At 35.2% G+C, this 25,772-nt stretch overlaps 1 protein-coding gene across 3 annotated transcripts in view; it reads right to left on the bottom strand.

Annotated features, from left to right (window-relative positions):
- The window catches only part of CLVS2 (clavesin 2), a 92,353-nt gene that overhangs the window by 63,167 nt on the left and 3,414 nt on the right, over positions 1-25,772 (bottom strand). For all 3 annotated transcript variants that reach the window (XM_019740973.2, XM_019740970.2, XM_019740972.2), the window contains exon 3: positions 16,389-16,563. In XM_019740973.2, the coding sequence (XP_019596532.1) occupies positions 16,389-16,563 (175 nt within the window). The remainder of the gene's footprint in view (positions 1-16,388; positions 16,564-25,772) is intronic.

Genomic DNA, 25,772 nt, shown 5'->3' with positions numbered 1-25,772 from the left:
AAATGACTCATTCCTGCTTCTTACTGCTAGAGTACGGAGAACATTATATAAAACAGAATGTGAGATAAGGTTCTTGGATAACTGCAACTCCACTAACGATTAAACATTACACAATGAATTCAAGAATCCAGTCTCTTATCTGCCTCTTATAATATAGCTCCATAGGATCAGAAATAAGATCAAAGATCAGGCACAGATAGAATTGAACAAGAAATGAACTAAATGTACACACTTTTATTAATGGCCTATTTAAAAGCTCAATTCAAAGAAGAAAGAAATGATATAAAAGGAGACTTTGGGATAAGACGACACTGTGATGGTAATAAACTATAACTTCCTGCTTTTTATGAAAGTTGGTATTTGCAGAACTTTGACTGAGTTTTGAGTCTGCTCTCTGTATGGCTTGCTAAATGTCCAATGTGCAGAGGTTATGAGCATTTCACTAAGGGAGAGTAATGCATCGTCAAGTCTAACAGCATTCTCCATGTAAGATGATTCACGAGAACTATTTTCAGAGTGATTTTGACAAAATTGCCCCATCAATCTGTGTTCTAATACATAGCTTCCTTGCTACCTATGAATTCCATCATCAGGGAGTATTTGTTAGAAATATGGTTGAGGCATGCTTAATGGGAATCAAAAGCATGTTAGGACTGTTATCATGTTTCTCTCTGTTTAATCCATCCTTTATCACAGGACCCCTAGATTTATCTATTAAAATACACTTCTCCTGTCAAGTCGAAAAATTGATTGCTTTAGAGTGATATTCATGACCTTTTACTATTAGGTATCAACTAACTTTTGCAACTTTATTTCCTATTTTACTTCTTCATGAGTGCTAAGACACAAATAAATGAAACTACTTGCCAATCCCCAAATGCATCATGTACATATTCATCTCTATTTTTCCCCAACTGTTCTTCATCCAATAATGCTTTTAACAATGCGTTTTCCTTCTTTCAAAATCCTTCTAGGGACCTCTGTGGATATCTTTTTTCTTAATCCTTTCCCTAACTAAGATATAATTGCCATTTTCTTTCTTTTCCTTTGGTATGTTATTTGCACTTTTATAGAGTATTTGCGATTTTAAATTAACATCACCTTTGGCTATTTAATAATACCATTTTGTAATAATGGAAAATATTAGCTACACTGATCAAAACACATATGGACTAATTATTGTTGTTATTGTTATTATTATTGTTATTACGTATGATTATTGTTATTATTATTATTATCTGGGGTAAACCTACAAAATGTTTTGAATGTAGAAGAAAGCAACTAGAATGATATACTATTTAGAAACTATGTCATGAGAGAAAGGGATGGAGGGACAGTCCATAGGTCTTTGGAGAAAAAAAATAATAAAATGAAAAACATCAGTTTCAAATGTTCAAAGGAACAGACATTCAATGTTTTTAAAATGTTGTTATTTAAAAGACAGTGTATTTGGTGGAGGGGCATTAATCCTGTGTTCAAGAGTTGCTATAAGAATCAATGGCTGCAGCAGTCAAAGCTGAATTTAGAAAAGAATTTTGTGGCCAAACTCTAAAAGGTAAAAAGGGCTGCCCTGTGAGGCAGTGCACTAGCAGACTGGTTATATACAAACAGAAGCTGCATAATCATCTCCTAAGACTACCATTCAAGTAATTCTTACATAAAATGACTTGTGTGACTTCTAAGTTTCCTTCAAATGCTGTGCTTCTAAGATTCTAGACATGTCTATGTTAAGCTTTTCATTACAGCATCTGACATAGCATGTTTGTGCAGCTGCTAAAACTGATTTAGATCTGTATAGAATGGCCAACAGCCCAATAGAGAATCACATAGAATGCCAAAAAATAGCCTCCCTATTAGATGAGAAAGATTACATTAGGATGCTCTCCAATAGTTTAATACACAGTTTTCTATTCACTTACATTTAGTTATTAGTCTAGAAAGTCTACAGGAAAAAGAAGAACCCAATGATGAATCTGTAATCCTTAAATATTTACAGTATACAAATAGTTGTTTATCGCTGCCAACATTTGATCAGGTTCTAGAAGAAAACTGATTTCATTAAAAATTTATATAAAACAGAATGTACTTCTCTGTAAATGCACAGTACATTAATATCATAAATACAGTTTATCATTAGATCTTGAGAAAGACAAATGTAAACCTTTTCAAGAATACCTTTTCCAGGAGACTTTACCATGCATAACAATTTAGTTTTTTTCAAGACGATCTTTAAAAGGCAAAAAAACAAAAAAAAAGGTATTTTAACTTATGTCCCAAATTGTTGCCTTGACAAAACTTCTGGTTTGTTTTATTTAAAGTAAGCCTAATGAGCTCTAGTCTACATGGCATGACAGAGCCTTTATTTCTTATCTGTGCAGAGGGAACGACGTGAGCAAAGACATGGGATGGGACAGGGTGTCTGGTGACAAGATAATGTTTTAGACAGACAACTATGATTACCATGTTGAAAAGGGATTGGACAGGGGCCAGCTGGAGGCAAGGCCACTGATTTGTCTTTTGGGATTACCAAGGTGAGAGTTAACAAAAATTTAAATGAGGATAGACAAAAATGTGGCTAAGAAAAGACATAGACAAAACATACCCTCCTCTTCTTTTTCTTTACCAGTTAGCCTGCCACTAGTGTGGACTTCCAGCATCTATTGGCTGGATTACTACAAATTCCCACTTTTCTAACTTCTTTCTTTAAAATTATCACACTCGACATGCATTTGTAGGTTGAAATCATGAACAAACAAATAATGTCAAATAAATTTTTCTATCAGCCATTTTTCATGATTTGTTCTCCTCATCAAAATACTCATTGATTCTCCATTCCTCATAAGATATAGTTCAAATTGAAAGTCCATTCCACTTTGACCCCAATCTAATAGATTTCTTCAGCTTCCTTGTTACCCATTTTATCTCAACCCTTCACATCAGACTGCCTAGACTTTTTACATATCCAAAATGCAATATATGAATTTTTACCTCTATACCTTAGCTCTACTGTTCCCCTCCCTATGTCTCTCTACATACTTATATTATGCCATCCTTCAAGATCTAGCTCAATTTACAATAATTCCATAAAACCCTTATATCATTTTAGTCCTTATACAATAATACCTTCCTCTGAAGTATTAAACAATTTCTGTCTCCAAAAGTTATTTTGTCATTTATTGAATTGATTTTAATAATATGAGAATATAATGAGCAGACAGAAATAACATGTATTGTTTAAAAGCTTGATTGTCTTCATAAGGTGTAATTTATGTCCACTTTTTGTCTTTTACTGAATTCACCTATTGCTATCTTATTCATATTTGCATTAAAATATTTTTAAATAGGGCTTATTGGTGGCTTTGACTGAATTCAACTTCCTTCTACCAAAAACTGGTTAGTACATGCTGTGTATATTAGCATAATATTTTGGATTATAAATCATCCTGGTAGCTTCATAAAAGATGCTTTTTTAAGCATAGCTAATTTTTTTTCCAAAGCATATTTACATTTCCACTCACTCTGCTTTCCCTGGGTCTTGTTATAAATTTATTTTGTGGTCCCAAAATGTGACCCATCACAGCTATATGTATTAGCACTGCATAATTTTCTTAAGATGAGGAGCTGCAGCTGCCTGAGTCTATTAATTTACTCATCAAACCATGTTAATATTATTTAAAATAGAAGTTAACCTTTTTATAAGGGCACATTGTATATTTACATGTTAAAAAATTTGCTTTATTTTCTACTATATATTATGAATGTTTGAAATAAAGTACTTTATGATAAAATACCATGTTCACAATGGTAAAATGTGTAAAATGCAGAAAGTACAAAACAGAAAATTTCACCATAGTCCTACTGCTCTCATATAAGCATTGCTTAAATTCCAATGCATTTTCTTCTCCTCTTTTTTTAGCATATTATCAACATAAATGTGGTCATATATTACATTATTTAATCATACACATTTCATGTAACATTATACATAACCATTGCCCACATTATTGCAAATTCCTTGCAAACATTATTTCTCAACAATTGAAAGATCGTCCCTGATAGAAACAACTTAGTGTTGCAGGTCTTTCTTCATGGGACTCTGTGTTCTCCTTCAGCTCATGGGTTCTGAGTCTTAGGAGTGTCTCCGGACAGAAAACTAAGCACAGTAGTCTAACTTCATATCGGGATAGCTGACTTTATTCCTTTTCATTTTGGGCTGAATATTTTAAACAGTACTTATTGTCTCCCCATCCATCTCTCATATAGGAACACCATGTTTAGTCACCATATCCATAGCTCCCTGAATGCCATGCCCTTATGGGTACCAATCCAATCTTGCCACTCACTATAATGATTGCATCCAACATATTTCTTATGCTTAAATGCCATCACCTGGCCAATATGATTTCTGAATTGTATCATGCCCATTGCTCAGGAAATCCTTTCACTGACTTTCTCTAATGTATCAGCTCTCTTCCTCAAAGTCCATTTGATTACTACATCCCCTGAATTTCTCAAATGCCTGAGATATTGCACCCTCCTGTGTATGCTTTCCCAAGAGTATCTCATCCTATTTTACCACAGGTGAAAGTTTTAAGAATCCTAGTTCTACAATATTTCTATAGTACACCCAGAACCAGAGATAGGATCCTCTTTGTCAGCCAGTTTATGTGTTATTTTAGCTGAATTGAATGTTGTTCTTGCCATTAAGGAGCTCATTATCTAGTTGAGAACGGTGAGGAGATACATGTAAATTAACCATGTTTATACAAGTCTCTTCCTGTGGTTTCAACAGAAAATATTTGTGCTTTTCCCAAGAGTGAAAATCCAAGAGTCTTAAATCCTAGGAATAAACCAATGAGTGCCACATGTTATAAAGCACCAGTACTTGTTATAATTGTATTTAACCATTATCTTACAACCTGGGAGAACAAAAGCAGGAACTATAAACTTTGAAAATTACCTGTAGTCTCTTAAAAGGTTAATAATTTATAGAAAATGTGGGGGAAAGTTTTCATCCCACCTAACTTCAGTTGGTCAGTTTTATATGATCTGCCAAGATAGGCTGATTGATTACATTATATAATAATTGTATTTTGGTCTAAAGGAATAATCTTCTTGTATAAGTTTACTTAGTTTCTCTTCTTAAGCACAGGGCAGGGAATAAGCACCTGGGCAGGACTGACTTTAGTCAAGTGCCTTCTCTGACTAGGTATCATGCCAATCTCTTTCATATATGTTATCTTGTTTAATCCTCATAATACCAGCAGGTGGAAGGTATTAATCTCAGTTTTCAGATGTGATAACAAAGACTAGGACCAGTTAAGTAGTCTATCTGAAATTGAATCTGGATGTGACAAAGGGAAGATTTAAGCCCAGGAATTCTTGATTCTAAAGTTTGACCTATTCTAGCAATTGTCAAGAGGAAAGACAATATTGCTTTCAACTATATCCTATATAGTTGTTCTCCAAACAACTCTTTATGAGGAAAGCAGGCGATCAAAACACTACTTTCTCAGTGGTTAGCTTGGGTGAAAGAAGATGACTCCTTTCTTCATTACATGGCCTCAAGATGAAATACAAATCAGTGTCACTTCTCTCACCCTAGATCCAACGTAAGAATGTTTTGTGGTTTTAAAATTAGGTTATTAGTAACATTATGGGAAGCCTCCAAGAGAAAATGAAAGAGTGGGGATAGTTTTAATTCCAATGTTAACACCTGAGCTTCCAGTAAATAATTCCAAAAACAGGAGCTAACAATAAAGAAAAAAGAAGTCTTAAAAGGAGAAACTTGAGCCACAAGAGAAATGTAGCCTTCACTCAAACACATAAATTATGACACTAAGGGATGATGAAGAAACTCTCTACTTCTGCAGGGACTGTGACCTATTCTAAGAAGTAGAGGGGCTTACCTTGGAAGCAGCGATGTCTAAAGAAAACCAGAACTGCAAAGGAGAAAATACAAACCAAAGCAAAGGCATTTCTGGGAGCTCTCCATGGTGCTGCTCAATTCAGCCTAAGTCTCCTTTAATGGTTTCTATGCAGCATTGGAGTCATGTTAGCTATTCTTTGAGTTAAGGTCTTTTCCAGTTCTAAATACTTATGAAACTGAAAACAAATAAACAAACGAAAAAAAAAGTCTCTTATGATTTGCAGCAGAGTGTTTCCACTCTCCTTTCACTTACTAAATTACATCTCTAAGTTCAGCTTATAGCAATAACCCACTATGACGCTGATCATCTACCCTATGCTAAAACAGCAGGCTTCAGTTACCACTAAATGTAGTTTGTCTCCCAGATGTAGCAACGGATTATTGTCCTGCATGGAATAAAATATAATCTTCTTAGCCATTTTAGAAGAGATAATGGGCTGACCAGAAGTATCTCTTTGAAGTCTTCTTTTGAAACCAGATGACAAAGTTGACTGAATGACTACCCATTTGCAAATAAACCTGGTGTTCTAAGCTTTATAGTCTTAGGTTAGGTCTGCTTATACTGATTTGCAAAGAATTATGAGTTTATTCCTTAGAATTTTTATTTCTGGAAACAAAAAATTTCCATATTTCACTCCAGAAAAATATCTCTAAGGATTTAAACAGCATAATGATAACAACAACAAAAACTACTACCATATAGGAGCAAAATAATTTCTCTCCCAGAGCCTCATGTAAGGTAAATGGTGGCTTATGACTTCATTTCTATCATCCTGTGATCATATACTAGATAATGACTGGCTTTAAGGTGTTAAGGAGTTTCCAAATCAATATGGCAAACTGAATAAGTACAATTTACTCACCTCCATCCACAAATTAAGTGATAGTAAACAGTACAAACTATAATAAATTTACAACAGCATTGAAAACTAAATGAGGCAGAGTTACGTTATTAAATCAGACATTTGATAAAATTTTGGAAGATAAAAATACATGCAGTTCTGACTTCTACTTCCAGCAAGATGAGATAGTCATACTTTTCCTATTCTTCCCATTCAGTATAACTAAAAAACATGGGCATTATGTATAAAACAAACATGAGAAGACTATCAAGGATGAATGGAGGAAGGCAGACCAAGTAGGGATATTGGGACCCAAAGAATGACATGATGGTAAATTGCTTGAGTTTGATTTTGCCACATATATCCCAGATTTAAAACTCAGGAAACTGGTAACTGGAAACCCCAATCAGCAGAAAGAAAACAAAACAAACAAAAAAAAAAACCTTATAATAGCTGCTTTCAGTGGACAAAGGACCAGAAAATGAGTATACTAACGTACAGATTTTTAGGCCATAACTACTCTACTACAACCAAATACCACAGGAAAAAAAAAATGTGACCTCACTCCCACCCACACCAGCAAAGAGGAAGAAGTGAGCCTAGAGTTGCACCTTCACCAAGTTGTAATGAGGGGCCCCACCCTCCAGCAGTGCAGTGTCACCCACCAGTGAGTGAGCAGCCAGGACTTTCATTCCTGTTTCATCAATGTTAATATCCTAGTTGTGAGATTGTGTAATATTTTTGCAAGATGTTACCATTAAGGGGAACATATAAGATCTCTGTGTTCTATTTGTTACAACTGCACATGAATCTACAATGATCTGAAAATGAGAAAGAAAAGCTTAATAAAAAATAGATGTGGTCATGAAACTTTATGATACACAGAGAAGATCACAGATACGAATACCATGTTATAGGAGTACAATAAAAGGGATCAGAGAAAAATTGAAAGGAAAGAATAATAAAAATGTTTCTTTTACTAACTGAAGGACACGTTAAGGTCTGGTGGACACATAAAAAGATCTGCTCTGAGATGCATGCTTGTAAACACCAAAGACAAAGAAAGAACTTAACATCTTTTACATATAAAGTACAGGTACCTACAAAGTAACAGAAATTTGAAATGAAGCTTCTTATCAGAAATAATGGATGCCTAACATCTATGAATTAATGATTTTAAAGTACTAAGGGAAACTTATTTTGAATCCATATTTCTATATCTAGAAAAACTATCAATCAATGTGAAAGCAGAATAAACATATTTTAAAGAATGCAAATACTCCCTACAATTTTACCTCTCCGGTACTTTTCAGGTGAATAAAAAAAATATGAAAAGAGAAAAGGATTCAAGGATTTAAGGAAATAACATCCAAGAAGCAGCTAATATAATACAAGAGTGAAATTTAAAAATGTTCTAGGATGACAGGTCTAATATAGACCTAAACATAAACCTAATATAGAACTAATATCGACCTAAAAAACAAGAGATAAAAATCATAACATGAAATAAAGAGCTCCTAGAATACCTTCAAAAGGAAAGTAGATTCTTTACAGTATATAATATGATTGAAAAACTAAGTCCTAATAATGTAACTTTTAATTAATTTATTTATTTATTAGTTTCTGTACTGACTAAAATTATATTGACTTTTTATTTTCATGATAGGACTAAACAATAAGTATAACTACAACTGGTCTTTAAACCACTTGATAAATATCGACAAAAGAATGAATGCTGATGGACTCTACATCCTAAAGTTTGACAGTGGTTCCATTCTCTAAGTCCATGCAACAAGAGTTATGAGTGACATCCTTTCTGTGTGTTAGCATCTAATATTCTTTTCTGGGAGTTTCTCCACATAGGTCATCTCATACAAAAAAACAAGCAAACAAACAAAAAACATGTACTGTCATTTTATGAAAATTAAATTTCAAATTCAGAGGATGTCTACCTTCAAGGAAAAGCTACAAAAGCATCACTATAGTTTTCTTGGACAGAGTGATAAGACTGTAGAGGAATGATTTACCTTATTCTCCTTTTAAATTCAGGATGGTTGGAAATACTCATCCTAGGAGAGTTGAACTGATTGAATCACAGCTGTGTTACCTTAGTTATAGGAATATAGTTACAGTGACCTAGCTACATAGAACTGTCAGCCCCCTATCTAGGCAAAACTCATCAGTTATAGAGATTGCAGTCAGTACATACAATGAATTGCAGGAAAGAGAGATTTATTGCTTTGTGAGTGTATATAGGAATTAAACTTCCTTGAAACACTAATTATCACCTCTTCCTTTTAGAGAACATATGCAAACATGGTATGTAGAGATGGTTGAAGACTCATCACTGTTATTAGGTTGGTGCAAAAGTAATTGCAGTTCTTGCAATTATTTCTAAACTTTTAAACCGCAATTACTTTTGCACCAACCTAATATTTAAGGAATCAGCATTGTGAAAGACAGCACAAGATATACACCATCCCCCTCCTTCCTAAGATCACAGTTAGACTACATTTCTTCATATACTCTGTAGTTATGAGTGTTTGCTCAAATGATTTTTCTAGCCAATATAATTAAAAAGGAAGCAGTATACTCTGTTTTCAGATCTGGCCCATAGAAATATATGTGATCCTCCATGCTTTATCACCTTAAAGGGAAACGGAACGGAATTGAGCAAAAGGACCTTGGAAGCCACACAAAGAAAATGGCAAGGCCATGAGGTGGAAGGAAGGTGGGTCACTGACTCACTAGGAGAATCACCATACATTGATCAAAAGCACCTGACTGGACTTTGCAGCCAGATGGCTGAGCCAATGTACACATTTTGGTTTGTTGCAGCAGCTATCATACCTTATATAACTACCCCACACTCACCCACATCTTAAAATTCTAACTGATTGCAGCCTTTCAAAATTCAGTTGACTTTAAACCATAGAAACAGTTATTAACTGCATCAAATAATATCCCAGGATAAATTCAAGGAGGCATTCCTCTTATGAGTTTACCGTGGCTTCTCTAATTGCAAATATGAAGGAAATTAAATCCATTAAAAACAGACCTTCGGAATAATTATAATAAAGGAGTATTCTAGTTTTCAGATAAAATTTAAGAGAATATAACAAGAGATGAGACAGAAGAATCACTCACCTCCAAGGTTCTGGGAATATAGTACCAGAACTTTAAATTTTAAGAAACCAAAAATGACACCTCAATTTGAGATTTCAAAAGATTTTGGTTTAGATGCCCATGAGGTTAAATTTATGAAGGTGAAATGACTAAACATTTGAAAGACAGACATGTCAACTTTATCAACATCTATAGGAAAATCTGATGGCAGTAGGATCCTAAAGTAATTTATTTTTCTGGCTTTTTTCAGGTCTGATTGACAAATAGAAATTGTATATACTTAAGGTGTATAGCATGACATTTTGCTATGCATGTACATTGCAATATAATTGCCACAATCAAGCTAATTAACATATTTATCACCTCATATAATTAGCTTTATGTGATGTGATACAAACACTTAAGATCTACTCTCTTGGCAAATTTCAAGTATACAATACATTATTATTAACTATATTCACCATGCTGTACATTAGGTCTCCAGAACTTATTCATCTTCTAACTGAAAGTTTGTACCCTTTTACAAGCATCTCCCCATTTTCCCCACCATTCTACACCTGTTACCATGAGTTCAATTTTTTATATTCCACGTTTAATTGAGATCATGCATTATTTGTCTTCTGTGCCTGGCTTATTTCACCTAGCATAATGTCTTCCTGGTTCATCCATATTGTTGCAAAAGGCAGGATTTCCATTGAATAGTATTCCATTATACACTATTCGAATGAATAGTATTTCATTACATCTATACTAATTTTTTAAAGTATAAGTAGATGTTCACATTTAGCAGTTTTGATTTGAAGAGAGTGAAAAATGATGTTCCTCTGGGATAGAACAGTATGTCAAGATGTATTTAAGTTGCTACTAAAAAGAGTAAAAGGGAACTTGCAGTTACTCATCTCTTTTTTTTTCCCTCTAGTTAAGGACATGTCTCAACATAGCCAATACAATTAAATGCAGATTAGCTCATATTATTCATTCAGTTTTTTTATTATAGATAATTACTTTCTATCCATTTATCATTATCTCAATGACTCAGACCAAAAGATTGTTATTCGCTTCTTTCCCTTTTGTTGCTTCAATTATTGGGCTATTGGAAGCTAAATGATAACCAGTCTCTTTTTCAGTAGTTGAAAGTATACAGTTATTAAATTTCATTGCTAATTACTGACACTGTCTTGTAAGTATATGTTAATAACTCTAGAACATTCTTCTCTTCAATTTTCTCATGGTTGACACCAACTTTCTATAACTAGACATTTTAAACAGATTAGCTGCTATTCAAAAGAAATAAACAGCAATTTAATACAAGAAAAACACTGATATGTACACATATACTGGGGTGCCAAAAATGTATACAAGTGGACACTTTGGTCAATGTTTCTCAAGCAGCAGTTCGCTGTAATCAAAAGTGTCTGGATGCTGATGGTAACCACTTTGAGCATCTCTTATAATTGCAGAAGTCAAACGTGACTTACATTCACCTTTTTTTTATTGGTATATATTGAGTATTACAATTTTAACAGTTTTTTCCTTTCTTAAAAGGTGTATACATTTTTTTGGCTCCCTCTGTATATGTATATATGTACATGTATGTGTAAAGGTTATATATCTTTAGCCTGCTTGTTGAACTAAATATTATATATAGCTTTTGCATGCCTATTGTCAGCTTTTAAAAACACTTCCAATGCCCTAGTTCTGGGTACTAAACCTCTCAGCCAAACCACCACATTTTCACACTATGAAAAAAAGCAACTTTCAAGTTTTCACTCATTTTGTCTTAGGTTAAGTAACAACTGAAAGGTAGCACACTTAGCTCAGACAGCTATGCATGTGATGAACAAAATGTCACGTTTTTTACATGCCGCCCTTGTCACTGTTTTTCAGTATGGTTCTGTCTGCATATACAAAACATGGAAATAAATGCTCCCGACTCCAGGCTGTATGAATGAATAAGGTTCATGAGCCTCTGTGTTCATTTTCAAAAAGATAGGCATTGTTTCAGTCCCCTCCCATCAATGTACCATAACGCTGCCTTAAGTTTACTGGGTAGCTTATATGCAAAAGGTTTCTAGTATGTATTGTGCTGAGCATTAGAAGCCTGGAAAGTATTGGCAGGCTAAGGACCATTGTAAAGATCACTGTTGCACAGTAACAACAGAGTGCTATTGTTTTATTCTGAATCCCTAATTTACTCAATATCTCACAGAATTCCTTTTTAATATTCTCCCTAAACCATCCTACACACACACACACACACACACACACACACACACACACACGTGCAATTTCAGAGCTGCCAGAAATTGTGGGTAGGATTTGGAGGACTCAATAAGCTAAAGCTAGACACGTTAATGGAGCTTCTCACCCGCTAGCCTTGGACAGTGATGTTCCAAGTCATTAGCATGTTCTCTGTGTTTGGCAAAAACCCCTAGGTAAGACTGAGCTTCCAAATAGTCAGAGCCAGGATTTATAGCAGCAGCACTTTCTGCCTTCCACATGAGTGACCAGAGCTTCAGCAGACCGGGTGCTGTTCAGAACACTGGACCCTTGAGTCAAAAGAAAGGGCCAGCATTAAGTAGTGAATTAATTACACATTCTTTATTCTTTCACAAGCCTTGGTTATTAAGGGCTCTCACAATATCTGGCACTGATTTAGGCACTTTGGGATGGCCCTACATCTGAGTCTTAATGTAGCAATTCAAAGAGCTATTCAATTCTTTGTTACAGCCAACCCCTTGCCAACAGAGCCACATCTTGACTACATTATGTACTTTTCAGCAGATGGAGTTTGGGGATTCCTGTGAAATTGTGAAAGCAAAAGCACACACATGGCAGGACAGAGCTAGGGGGAATAACAGATAAATATATCCAAAGGGCAAAGAACAACACAGGCAGAGTGAGGATTATTTTTCTTTCTTAATTCACAAGAGATTCTGGGTTCCTAGAGAGTTTGAGCTTTTCATTATTAAAGAGGTTTTAAAAACAGTAATATATTACAAGATAAAAATAAAAATATAGCAACTACAACGAAAAAATATTAAAACCACATCACTTCACTATAAATTCAATCTAAGCTGTTCCAGGTATTTCCAAACATTTCATGTTTTAGTTGACTTCCCAAGCAGATATCTTAGAGTCTACAAATCACATCCACTTAATCCAGTATTGATTTTCTAAGATGCTTCCTGTTACTATAACTACACTAATCAATTAACTTCTTGTAGGTAAAAGAACAATTTTCTCTTTTTTTTCCTTTCCAATGAAACCTGAATACTTTATTTCTACAAAAATATCTGATGTTGCCTCTTATCTATCTAAGTACTACATTGTATTGGTAAAAATGTTTGATGCTTTTCATTAAAACAAAACAAACAACAACAAAAAAGTTTGAATATTCCACACACAGAGAAAGCACACAGGATTGCCTCAAACCAACGAGTGGCTTACAAATTTGGGGTTGTATTGATATAAGTTCTCTCCAGCTATCGTAAAAGCACTTTTCCCTTGACCTCAGTCACAGGGAACTGGGTGTCTGGCAGTAAAGAAGAAAATGATTGTGCCAATCGGTGTCAAAAAAAAGAACAAGGCCACAAGCCCGCCATTTGTGACTTCTTTACTTAGCTTTGTTTTGTTTACCCCAATAAACAAATTTCACCTGTATTAAAATGTGAGGATTTGGCATAAGGGAGGGAAGTCACCCTAAAAGGAACCTACTCACTATTTCTTAGTCACAGCTGTGGAAACAATAGAAGCAACAGATTCAGGAAAGACGTTGGTGTTTGGAGTCAGCCAATCTGGACTCAACACTGGACAGAGGTGAAGAAAATTGGGGTTTCAAACTCCCTAAAGTTTTACTTCCTGTCCTACAAAATGGGATCAATACAATCATCTACAAGGTAGCTTTGGGGTTCTCTAGCTCTAACCCCTCCCTCCTTTGATCCAAGTCCATTCTTTTCCCTGAGAGATCTTCCCAAAGCAGAGGAGTGACCAGGTCACTTTCCTGCCCGAAACTCCCCCATGTCTGGAGAACATAGGCCACACCACAAAAGTAGTAGCATGCTGGCCTTCATCCCATCAAGCCAGGGCTCAGCCTGCTTTTCCTGGGTAATCTCTGGTCATTCATCTCAATTCATGTCTCACTCTAACCTATCAAAACAGATTTATCACATACTTTCAACCTCTTAAAGCTGTATGTTTGTTCAAAGCACCTCCCCAAAGTTCCCCTGCCCAAAATGCTCTTCCTGTTCTTGTCCACTTGGCAAACTCTTGCTCAACCCTCAAGGTCAAGGATATCTCCACAATTACCACTTTTCCAACTGTACCTGGAGCTTCTCCCAAAAGAAACAAAGAGTAATTTTTACCAGGTGAAATGATCTCAATTTTTGCTTGACTTCCAACATGAAAGAACATTTTACTGACATCTAACATGAAAATATCTAGATGCTGTTTAACCACACAGTGAAGTGATTTTTAAAGAATGCAATCTGTGTATCTACAATCTGAGCACTAAAAGCACAATACGAGTACATTATTCAGATTCCCAAAATCAATCAACTAGGTAGGCAGTCACTAAATTAAGAGCTATTCACAGTCTCGGTAGTCACTAAATTATGAGAAAACCAGCACACATGCAGAGAAATACACCACCTGAAAAAGGAGCTCATACACATCAATTACTCTCAGCATTGATATCACCTGCTAGGTGCAAGATGTATCATTTCTAATATAATACTTTAAAATAGGTATAAATGAATAGACAGATTTAAACAAGCACAGGAATTTGCCAAGTATTTGATATATGATAGGGTTGTCATCCAAACCCAGCTCTGTCTGCCTTTAAAGCCCATTGTATTTCTGCCCTTCCACACTGTCTTTCTATTGGCCTTGTGCTATGATCATGGGTGGATCTTCTAGCAATGGTCTATGTGTCTTTATTCAAGATATCAGGTGCTATCTCTAGTCGAGTCAAAATACTCCTTGTTTCAGGAAAAAGGGTTCTGGTGTGTACACATAGAGAGGTTATGCAGTCATTCCAAGAGGAAGAGATGAGGCTTCTTCAAAACACAGTTACATCCCATTAATAATACACACCATTAAGGTTCCTCTCTGGCACTAGGCCCATTGGTAGCCTTGCTTATTTTTGGTTTGACTTCCTAGAATATTTCTTATGTTTGCCTAAATAAAAGTAACATATTATAGCAGAAGTATGACATGATATAAATCATCACTGAGTTATTAAAAATGTCCTCATCTCTTAATTTCCCTGGCTGGGTCAATTGAAGGTGTTTATTATTGTGGTGTGTTGGTTGTCTTGCTGATGGTGATAGTTGTGTTCAGTGACCTAAAATTGTGAATACAGGTTTAATTCAAACATTTTATGGTCTTATGTCAATCTCAAATATAAGTTTATTCATTCTCTGAATGAAACATATCAATACACAATAATATTACTCACATAACAAATGCAAAAAAAAAAAGACTTAATTAGATAAGTCAGAAAATGTAACTTCAATCTAAAACTAAATATGAAATCATGCATGTTACAATGGAATGTTTTTAGCACATTTTGTAATCCTATTCAAAATAACCATTGTTTTTAGATATACAGATATAGACAGAGATACAGATATAGACATAGATATAGAGTGTTTTAAAAAATCAATTTGAACTAGAGAAAACACTGAGTTTAAAGGTAAAGAACATGTCAAATTTATTGGCAGGAAAATCTCCTTTAAGTGACTTCCTAACTGGCAGCCAGGAAGAATCAACCCTGCTTATTCAGTCTGGGTCCTGGGAGAAAGTAAAAGAGATTGAGACATTTATGGGGAATAGAGATAAGATAGTTCCTTGTGTCCAGCCAGTACAGGTCCCTGCAGGGTGGGGGCACCATTTTTTTCTCTAACACAAGTACAGTAGTTAAATCTGACTATAGCATTCAAAGAAGTTCTGATAGTGGCCATGGCTAATGGAGAAGCTCCCAAACATGTCTGAATTGTCAGTTTTTTCTCCTGCAATAACTTCTCACATTACTACTAAACATCTCCATATGGTATGTAAGTTGGCAAGTAGCAAGTCACTGAGTCTATCCTTAAAGTGGTTTTTTTTAATTTTTTAGAAATAACATGAGATCTCCAGTCCTTCAGGCAGCTATAGGCCTTGTCTACCTTTAGTGCTAACAATTAAAATCCAAAAGATGTTGCTTGTTCTAATTATCAAGATAAACCATCTCAGATTATCATCCATATTTATGTTTAGGCTCAGTGAGAGATATGCCAAGTATCTCTCCTCTGTGGAAAGGGGCACATTCTTCAGCGTTTCATCCAAAATCTTTTGCCCCATTAGTGTTTGAACGTTTGTGCTTGAACACTATGCAAAAAAAAAATTGTTTTTATTCTTTAAGTAAGACATTTTACTATCCTAACACATTAGGTGTTCTAACACACACACACATAGGAGACCAAGAAAGTGGGTAATTTGTAAACCTTTACCTGAAGGCCTTCAATAGCCAATCGCAGCATGCTGGGTGTAAGTTTAGAGGCCTGCTTGAAGGTGAAGTTACTCCAGTCTATGATCAAAACAAACCCATTCACTTGAAGCTCAGGATCTTCAATCATGGCTTCTAATGACAGTAAGATTGCACGCAAAATATCCACCAGTGTGTACCTAACAGCAACAGAAAAGCACAGCGTTAAATCTGACAACCACTTTTGTAGAAACTATAGAAAGGATTAGCGCACTAAAAACTCCTAAAAATTAAGCATGGTACTTTTAAATAACTCAAGAATGTTCTCAGCAATACCGGAAGTTCATATCCACATATTTGAAAATTTGAGAATGAGATTTGAGGAGGCTCTTCTAGAAACAAAAACAGTAGATATGTGAACAGCTATGGTTAAAAGTGCCAACAGATTTTAATTACTTGTATTGAGTTTGTATCATAAAGATGAAAGAAAAGAAAGAAGGGAAGGTGTACAGAGAAAAAGAAAGGAAGATCAATGAGAGCAAAAGGGAAAATCACCTGTCTATTTAACACAGGCCATCGGAATTTATGGGTCAAGTGTTTATCTTTTCTGTCTTACACCTTAACACAGCACCTGGCACATTGTAGAAATCCAATAAATGCTCCTTATATTCTTGTAAAATGGACTAAAGTGCAGCAACATTAACAGTAGATTAAGACACTGCCTCGACAAAGGCAGTGGAGGTAAGAATGGCGACAAGAAGCCAAATTTTAGAAATATTTCAGAAGTAAACTTGTTAAAATTTGACAATTAGATGTAGGGACTAAGATTGAGGGAAAAACAAAGGATGACACAGATGCTAGCTTCAGAGCCTGAATAAATGGTAACATCTGTAATCTAAATCAATAATGCAAAAAAGAGGATACATTTGGGGGTGGCTGAGAATGCAGTTTGGGATAGGACCTGTTGGACTTGGGGAACATGTAGTACAACCAATTAGTGTCAACTAAACATCTAAAAAAAAGTAGATCCTAAACTAAGGAAGAGCTCCAGGTTGAAAATTCTGGAATCAAAAGTATACACATCCTAAATTCAGGGAAGCGAAGGAAGTAACACAGTCAGAGTTGAGAGAAAAATGAGATAATTATTCTAAGGGAATTTCAGCATTTTAAAAGGAATCGGCAAATGTATGGAGTAGGTCAACCATTTCAATTTTTGAGCACACCACATTTCAAGTTGTTTTCTCCTCAGACATTCAGGTAGAGATGTCCAGGAAAAGCTTGAGAAAGAAATCTTGAACTCAGGAATAGTTGGGGAGTGAGGGTGGTGGATTGGGAATAGAAATTACTGGCATTTCGTGGAAGTGATGGCCTCACCAGGAAGACAGTATGAGACAGTGAATACATAAGAGAGAATAGTAATAATGTTTTTACTTCCAGAAACAGTTGGAGGCTAATGGAAAAAACATAGAAGTTCAGAAAGGAAGGAATAAATTATCAGTGATACTTCAGGTGACTTCTCACATTCTCTGAGCCTCATTTCCTTCTCTGCTGGAATAGGATCTCTCTTGGACCAGCATTAACCAAGCATAGGGTATGGTGTCTTCTCTACCCCTCATTTGCTATGTGGCCCTGGGCATGTCATTGATTTATAATTCTGAGGCTCAGTTCCCTTAGCTGAGAAAGCGGAAGCACCTGTGCTCATCTCACTGGCAGTGGTGGGGGGTGGGCGATGGGGGCAGGAAGGAAGTCAAAGGCATGATCCAGGGGAAAGCTTTCGCACAATGCTAGGTGTACAACAGATGTAATACATGTTGGCTGATTGGAATACACACAGTGTATTTTTTTTTTGTAATGTTAACCACAGATATAGTGTACAGGGCAGGGTATCATCAGAACTGAAGAATATTTGTTTTTATCTTTTACTTGAAACCTGAATGATGATCTTTAGATAGCATATTACTATTATAAAAGGCAAGATCAAGGGATTATTTTTAAATCTCTGGATAGTATACAGGCTGTTTACAATCCTAAGGACATGACAACCCAAAATACTTCCTGAATACACAAGAAAATAAAACTTTTGTAGAACTCTATTACTTGTTTGTCTTCAAATCAGTGAAATATGTACTGCTGGCCTATCTCCTTTTTAAATATAATAGCTTAACACAGTGTTATGACCAAAAGCTTATAAACCTATACAAACTGGAAAGTTCGAGCAAGCTATATTTCTGGTTAAAATGTAGACCTTCCTCTTAAAAAATACTCGTTTTTAATTTCCGAAGTTTATTATAATATCATGATAAAGAAAACTAAAAATTAGAAAAGTCCAATTCAGAACTTTTCCCTCATGATCCTTCTTGTTACCTATAAGAATACCAAATAGTATTACTACTAAGATAGGATTAAGTAAAACTTGAATCTGAAATCAGCTTTGGAAGGATGGTGCATTGTGTGTAGCAAGAATAAATCATGGCACCAGGTCAGGCTGAAAACACGAGGCAAATTGTTTTAAGTAACACACTTTAAGTATGGTTTTACAAAACTGTGTCAAAATCAAGAGACAAATTTATGTACACATTGTCATTCCAAAGAAACTGAAATAAGGCAAATCTCAGGATCAGCAACGAAGAAAAGCAGGTTTGCAAAGTTTTCAAGAGTAAATCTAACCTAGTTCTAAATTCTAATATCTTGCTCCAAAAAGAGAATCAAATGATCTTTACATACATAAATCCTATCGATGTATAAGTTTAAGAAAAGAAACATAAAAACGCCCTAGCTAATTGCATTCATAGGACAGGTCACCACCACTCTTGACACTGCAGCCCTGTTGTCAAACATGTCACATCACTACCATTAGCAGCTCAGCAGGCTAATCCGAAGCAGAACATTACTAAACGAGAACTTGCCAAAGTCTGTAAAATATCTTCCAAAGAAATGGAGCACTTTATGAATTTTCTCTCTTCAGGAATCCCACCATCATTCTTCTCTTTGAAATTATTTTTAATTCTTACAATTTATCAATTGTCAGCACAATAAGTATTCCACATGTTCATGTTTGGGGTTTTCACCCCAATCATAGGCACTCCACCATCTATTCTCCCCTTATGTGTTGGAAGAAAGCCATAAACAACAAACCAATGCAGCTCTTGACTCTTGGTTGTGCTTCCCAAAATAGCATTAACTGAAACCTGAATCTGAAATTGACTTGGAAAGGATGATGCCAGCACATAGTATGAGGAAGTAAGGACACCAGTAAAATATTTTACAACTGAGACACCAGCCTATGTAAACCATTGCTGTTGAAAGAGATCAAAACTGCTATAATATGTCAAAACTAGATGGAGAAGACTTTGACATTCAATTCTCTTACTTACTAGTGCCTGTGCAATGAAGAGCAGGGAAGCTTTTACTGCTACTTCTGGCCATGCAAGGTTTTTGGGGGCTATGTGGCCTATGTTTCTCTCTGGGTTTCACAGAGTTGTATCCTCAGCTTACAATCAGTGCAAAGAGTTGTATCCACAGCTTACAATCAGTGCAAAGAGCAACCTAAATCACAGGCAGGTTATTTCCTTCCTACTCTCCAATCCTTTCTTTCAGTCTGACAGGGAAAAACTGGTATCTTGGCATCACATTGAGTAGCACAACACCAAGCAATTTCCCTTTGTTACTAAATCAATCAGCCATTATTAAATTCTTCATTAAGGCTGCGCCCGCAGCTCGGTTTTCATTAAGCCAGGTCTGAAGCACTTCCTGTTAGAAAGGTTCTATGGGAGAGACACAGAAGAAGAATTACCCTTGTTAATGTCTCGAGGCATCATTAGTGCTAGAGTTGATGATCCCATCTATGTGTTTTATATTACTGAGGGGTAATAATAATAATACTCCGACTTGTGCTATCATTTAACATTTCCAAAGGAATTTCCAATGCATTATCTTAGTCTGAAAACAAACCCCAAGTTTCAGTGCTGGCTTTGTTCCTATTATCTTGAAGATGAGGACACAGATGAGGTCTCAGAGAATTTTAGAGATGAAGATACGAGGTCTCACAGAATTTAAACAATTTGCCAGAATCACCATGGGAGTAAAACAGGAGCCTAGATGAGAAACCAGGTCTTTCTGACACCATAGTTCTCTCTACTCCCTATGGTGTCTCATACCTAGAACAGAGTTTGATGAATAGCTGTTCTGCTTTTTCATGTCTCAGTGGCATAATGTGTGTCAGAAGCTAGATCAGGAAGTCGATACCAGCATGGTTCTGTGCCAGGTACCAGGGCACATTCCAGCCTGGCCTTAGCATGGGGCTTTCGTGGAGAAAGAGCAACAGACAAACAGAAGAGTTGGGTTGGGAAAAGGATAAGTCTACAAACCCTGGAGAAAATAAAATTCTGAAATATTCATGTGTCTGGTTTATATCACTAAGCACAGATTATTTGTCTGAGCCTTGCTATGGGAATATAGGTGAGTGAAAACAAGAGAATCATTGGGAATAAAATGTCTAGAGGAAAAATGTCTGTCTTTGAAAAAAATTTAAAAACTGTGTACCTACTGCCACCAAAACAAAATAAAACAAAACAAAATTGTGCTGGAAAAACAAATACATCAGAAAGTCAACTCTTCTTTTCAGAGAAAAATATTCTAAGCAAGTGCCACTTAGTCCAGTCTTTGCTTCAAAAGGTTGATTCTATCAACTTAACTTTCTGTGCATAATTGTCTATATTCTGATGTTTAATGAAGGTTTTCTAAACTATATGTTATGTTTTAATGATCAGAGCTTACTTTTTGATATAATTATTTTTAATTGTATTTTTTTTCCGGATTTATGTTGCTGTCTATACACACAAAAATAGTTTGACCAATTCACTAGTAATGGGTGAAATACTTAACTGCTCTGTGCCTCAGTTTTCTCATCTGCAAAATGTGGATATTAACAGGACATACCTCGTATGATTGTAACGAGGATTTCATGAGTTAATGTTTGTTAAGTGCTTAGAAGAGTGCCTGACACATGCTATGAGGGTATTCTAAAATGAATGAGTTAATTAATTAATTAAAATGAAATAATAAAAGAACAGTAGGCTGTTCTCTCTGCACAGCACTGAGTAGCCCCAGCTGCCCCTCAACCCTGAACTTCCAGCAATGGCAAAGGGTACCTTCACTAAGCATTCACTACCTTTCTGGTACTTAACTTTCCAAGTTTTTTTCTTCCCAGAGAGGTTATATGTCCCCTGATGGTACAAAGAACGTGTTATTTGTGTCTTTATTGTCTCCTAGCACTTTCTAAATTTCTATGTATGTAGCAAATGCTTGACTAAAGTGTGCTTTTTTTCAAAAATTGAATTGATATGAGGACTAGTCACTCAGTTTATTTGCTGTTATAAGGACCCCACATGCAGGGACATTCTTTCCCTCATGTCAATAGTGCTCTTACTATGTTAACAAAATGCACGTACCTGCCCTCAGTGACATAAAAGAGCTCAATAATTCTACCAGAGTAGTAGACATATATTAATTTACTAAGGATGATTTATTAATTTACTAACTTGACTCATGTTTTAAAACATATTTAAATATTTCTTTGAGGTATTCTTTCAGTATGCTGTATTAACCTCAAATTCTATTCTCCTCTTCAAGTTTGTTGAAAGTTGCATATTTGAAACATGAAAATAACCTGGTTTGGACCCAATCAGTCCTACTGAAAGTTAGCACTCTTGGTCTTTGTTGTTGTTTCAGAATTACTTCACTAATTACTTCAGAATTGCCCCAGTTTTTAGAGACTGTCCTATTTTTCTCAGAGATTTCTTCCAATTTGAAGCAACTAATGTTTCTCAGGACATTTTTTTTTCCCTCTCCCATTTTGCATGGTATGAACCAAGGGTATAGTTTGCAATAAGCCATAGTTTCCAGAATATTTGTTAAAAGAGCATCAGTATAAAAAAAAGCAATAAGGAAGCTCTGTTGGGACAGAAACCCCATGGAGTCCACAACTGCAATTTCTAGTTTTGACCTAATATCAAAATCTGCCCATAACACAGCACAACAATGCCTCCAGGATTTTAAAGGTAAAAATTCCTGACTCTTCACGATATATACCACCATGAAATAATAAGTTGAGAAATATTTAAATATTTTGATAAACTGAGCCAAGAAGTCTTGAAAACTCAGGCGAAAAAAATGTATACCTTTTTTTGATTGGTTGGTTTTTGTTTTTAAGATTACCAAGTCAGAGTGTTTCTCCCTAATTATTTAGTTAATTGTGCTTGACTGTTTTAATCTATTCCTAGTCATTTTTATTTTATATTTTATTTTATTTTACTTTATTTTATTTTAGTATATCTCCCCATGTTTGTGGCTGAGATTACAGCAAATCTGTATAGTCTATGGTTATTTTGAAAATTTTAATCTATCATTATCATAAACCTTCTTTCAGTTTGGAGATTGGTCGCATTATTTTAATAAATGGGAGCATAATGAAGCTGCAAATGGTTGACCATTGTATGATATTTTCATTTTTATGAAAAAGCGACACAAAATAAACAAAGTGACAATAATGGTTGTTTTAGCAAATTCTGGGTTAAGCTTCAGGATCATAGCAATGCCTGACCAGTCAGCCTCTATCCCTTTCAGAGCTTCAATATTCTAAGCGATAGTCAATGTCCATTATGACAAGCCAAAGAGTGTTGCAAGACAGTCAGTGCTTCTGAATTGCCACTGTATTAAGAATCATTTCAGTTTAGCTGCATTTAATTGTTTTTTAACAGTTCTTAACCAGATTCCTGATAAACGGTTCTTTACAATACTGAAATCTAGAGAACTACTTTATACGTTTAATGAGATAAAATACTACTTGCAGGTTAACTGAAAAATTACAGGCAATTGTCAGAATAGATGTCAACATTATAGTTCAAGTGATGCAATTTACTCATGAATATTCCCCATAATTATACACCAGTAAATTTTTATTTCTCAGATACCTGCTTTCATGCCTAGGGTCTAGTCCATGATCTATTTTTATTCCAAACTTCCTTTACTTAAGGTAGTATAATCTCTTCTAGCTTCATGGGACATTATCCTCACATTCTGTTGTTGAAATTAGTTGGAAATTTGAAGGAATCTGCTGAGTCCTAAGCAGGGCACTATCACTGATGAAAGAAATACAGCATGTAATGAACGCACAGCGGGCTACTACATCCGAGGGATGCGCTGAAACATTCCAATTTTTTTATTTTTTATTTTGTGGAATTTATTTTTGTTTTTTGCAGAAATTATGTTAGACTGAAAGAAAGAGGATAAAATAATTCTATGATTTTTTTTCCCAAGGATAGCCTGCTCAATAAATATAATAAGTCATCTGAGCCTGTTCTATGCTTTTTTAAAAATAACCACAGAACACACTGAAATTCATTTTGACATTTCAGTATTTCAATTTTTTCAGATTTATTAGAAGGTAGGTACACTATAAATATTATTTTACCTTGTCTTCCTGAAGATTCCATGTGTCTTGTAAAAGCTTTGGAAATGGTCCAATTCAATAACCTGAAACTGACCTGCATTACATTGCAGTAGAGACACTGTTTTATTTATAGTCACCATCTCACACACATTTACTATTTCCGGTCTCCTGAGGAGGACAAAAAGCTTTCCTACAAGTTTAATATAGGAGAAAGAATATATCAGATGACTTCCTGCTTAGAATTATTTTTTTAAATGCATAACTCAATTCAACTCAACAAATATTTATTGAGGATTAACTCTAATTCGGGTGCTGTTATAAAGATAATAACATTAGGCTTAGTTTTTTTTGTTATACAGATCAATTGTTTCAAAATTCTTCACAAAGTCCTGCAGAATTTATTTTTAAAATCTTCCTTTTCCCTTTGGGAAGTTGGAAATAATTTATTTTCCAAATAAAGGAGGTGGGGCATTATCTTCTACCTCATATCTGGAACTTCCCTGTAGTAGTGGACATTCCCACCTATTGTTTCCTTAAAACAATGCTATTTTACTTCTTTAAAACAATGCTAGTTTTTTTAAAGTTGTTGAAAGCCAGGTAATTCATTGACAACTCAAAAATAAGGTGTTCAGATGAGCTGTCTTCTCAAGAGACCCAAGTTACATGGGTGGCAGGATCAGAGAAGGGAGATGAGAACATCTGACTCACAGAACAGGGGAGGAGTGACAGGATTTGGCATGGGGCATACCAATTAATGAAGTAATAGTGAGGTAAACACCTAGGAAAAATGCTAGAAATTTCTGTAGGCATCCAGACAGATAAGACTTGAGGCTTCAGAGTGGAAGAACAAAGGGGATTCAGGCCAAAGGTAGGAGAAAGGCTGGTGACATCTGGGTACTGCCAGAAAGGCCGCTGTCCTGCAGGTTTCAGGGCAGTTCTTATACACATATCCCAATGATAAAGGTTTACAGAGGATGGCAAGAGGACAATCCTATTTATCCACTAGTTCTTGTTATTGGGTATATGTAGATCCGGAATGGGAGACAGGCAGGGACAAAGAGGGAGTGACTCTTTTATTTTTTTTAAGAATATAGGAGGAGGAAACAACTGAATTTTAGACAAGCTCTAAATAACTTTTATATCTTTTGACTTTGATGTACTATATCTTCTTGATTATGTTTATTTATTTCCAACCATAGAAATCAGATTTACAATTATTAGCCTATACATCCTGATAGGATATTTTTACAGAACACAGCTTCTCATTTTTCATTTCACATCTGCAAAATTTTAATATTTAAGATTTTCTGTAGATTTAATAAAAATAGTTCTACATACCAATTCATAAATTCCCTCCCACTGCAGATATCCAGGGGGCTAGATTTTGATTACTAGTAATCTATCCTTTGTAAGAAAGCATGAGATCAACATGACAACAAAAACATATTTGCTTTAGTAATCTGCAATAATCAACTTCCCATATACATGAGAACGATAAGTGATTTTCATCTTAATTAGGTTTGCAAATCAGTATGAATATTAGTTCACTTACAAAAATAAATAATAATCGGTCTAATGTAAATTCATGTCTCCTTAAATGCAATCTGCCTCCCTAATGTTATCTTTAGCAGACTTTGAGATATTTAAATATAAAATTTCTACCACTCCCATTTCACTGTAGCTTAATAATGAAGTTCCAGTCTGACAAATGGATATTAGGTTCTTTCTTGAGTAAAAGTTTTCAATTCTGATACACACAATCATTAGTTTGCATGACCCTACAATGTACTTCTCAGATGAAAAAAACAACTTTTTAAAGAAAATGTGGTCAAAGCATGACATTTCATGGTCCTTTAAACTTGACTACCTGATAAAAAGTACAGTGAGATCTCTACATAACTAACCCAAGTAAGTAATGGAACTCCATTCCCCCTCAATAGCTAACTCTCTCTATGTGTT

Source organism: Rhinolophus sinicus, linkage group LG05 (genome assembly GCF_036562045.2).
Source record: "Rhinolophus sinicus isolate RSC01 linkage group LG05, ASM3656204v1, whole genome shotgun sequence".
Lineage (NCBI taxonomy): Eukaryota > Metazoa > Chordata > Mammalia > Chiroptera > Rhinolophidae > Rhinolophus > Rhinolophus sinicus.
This window is presented reverse-complemented; position numbering and strand designations above follow the sequence as displayed.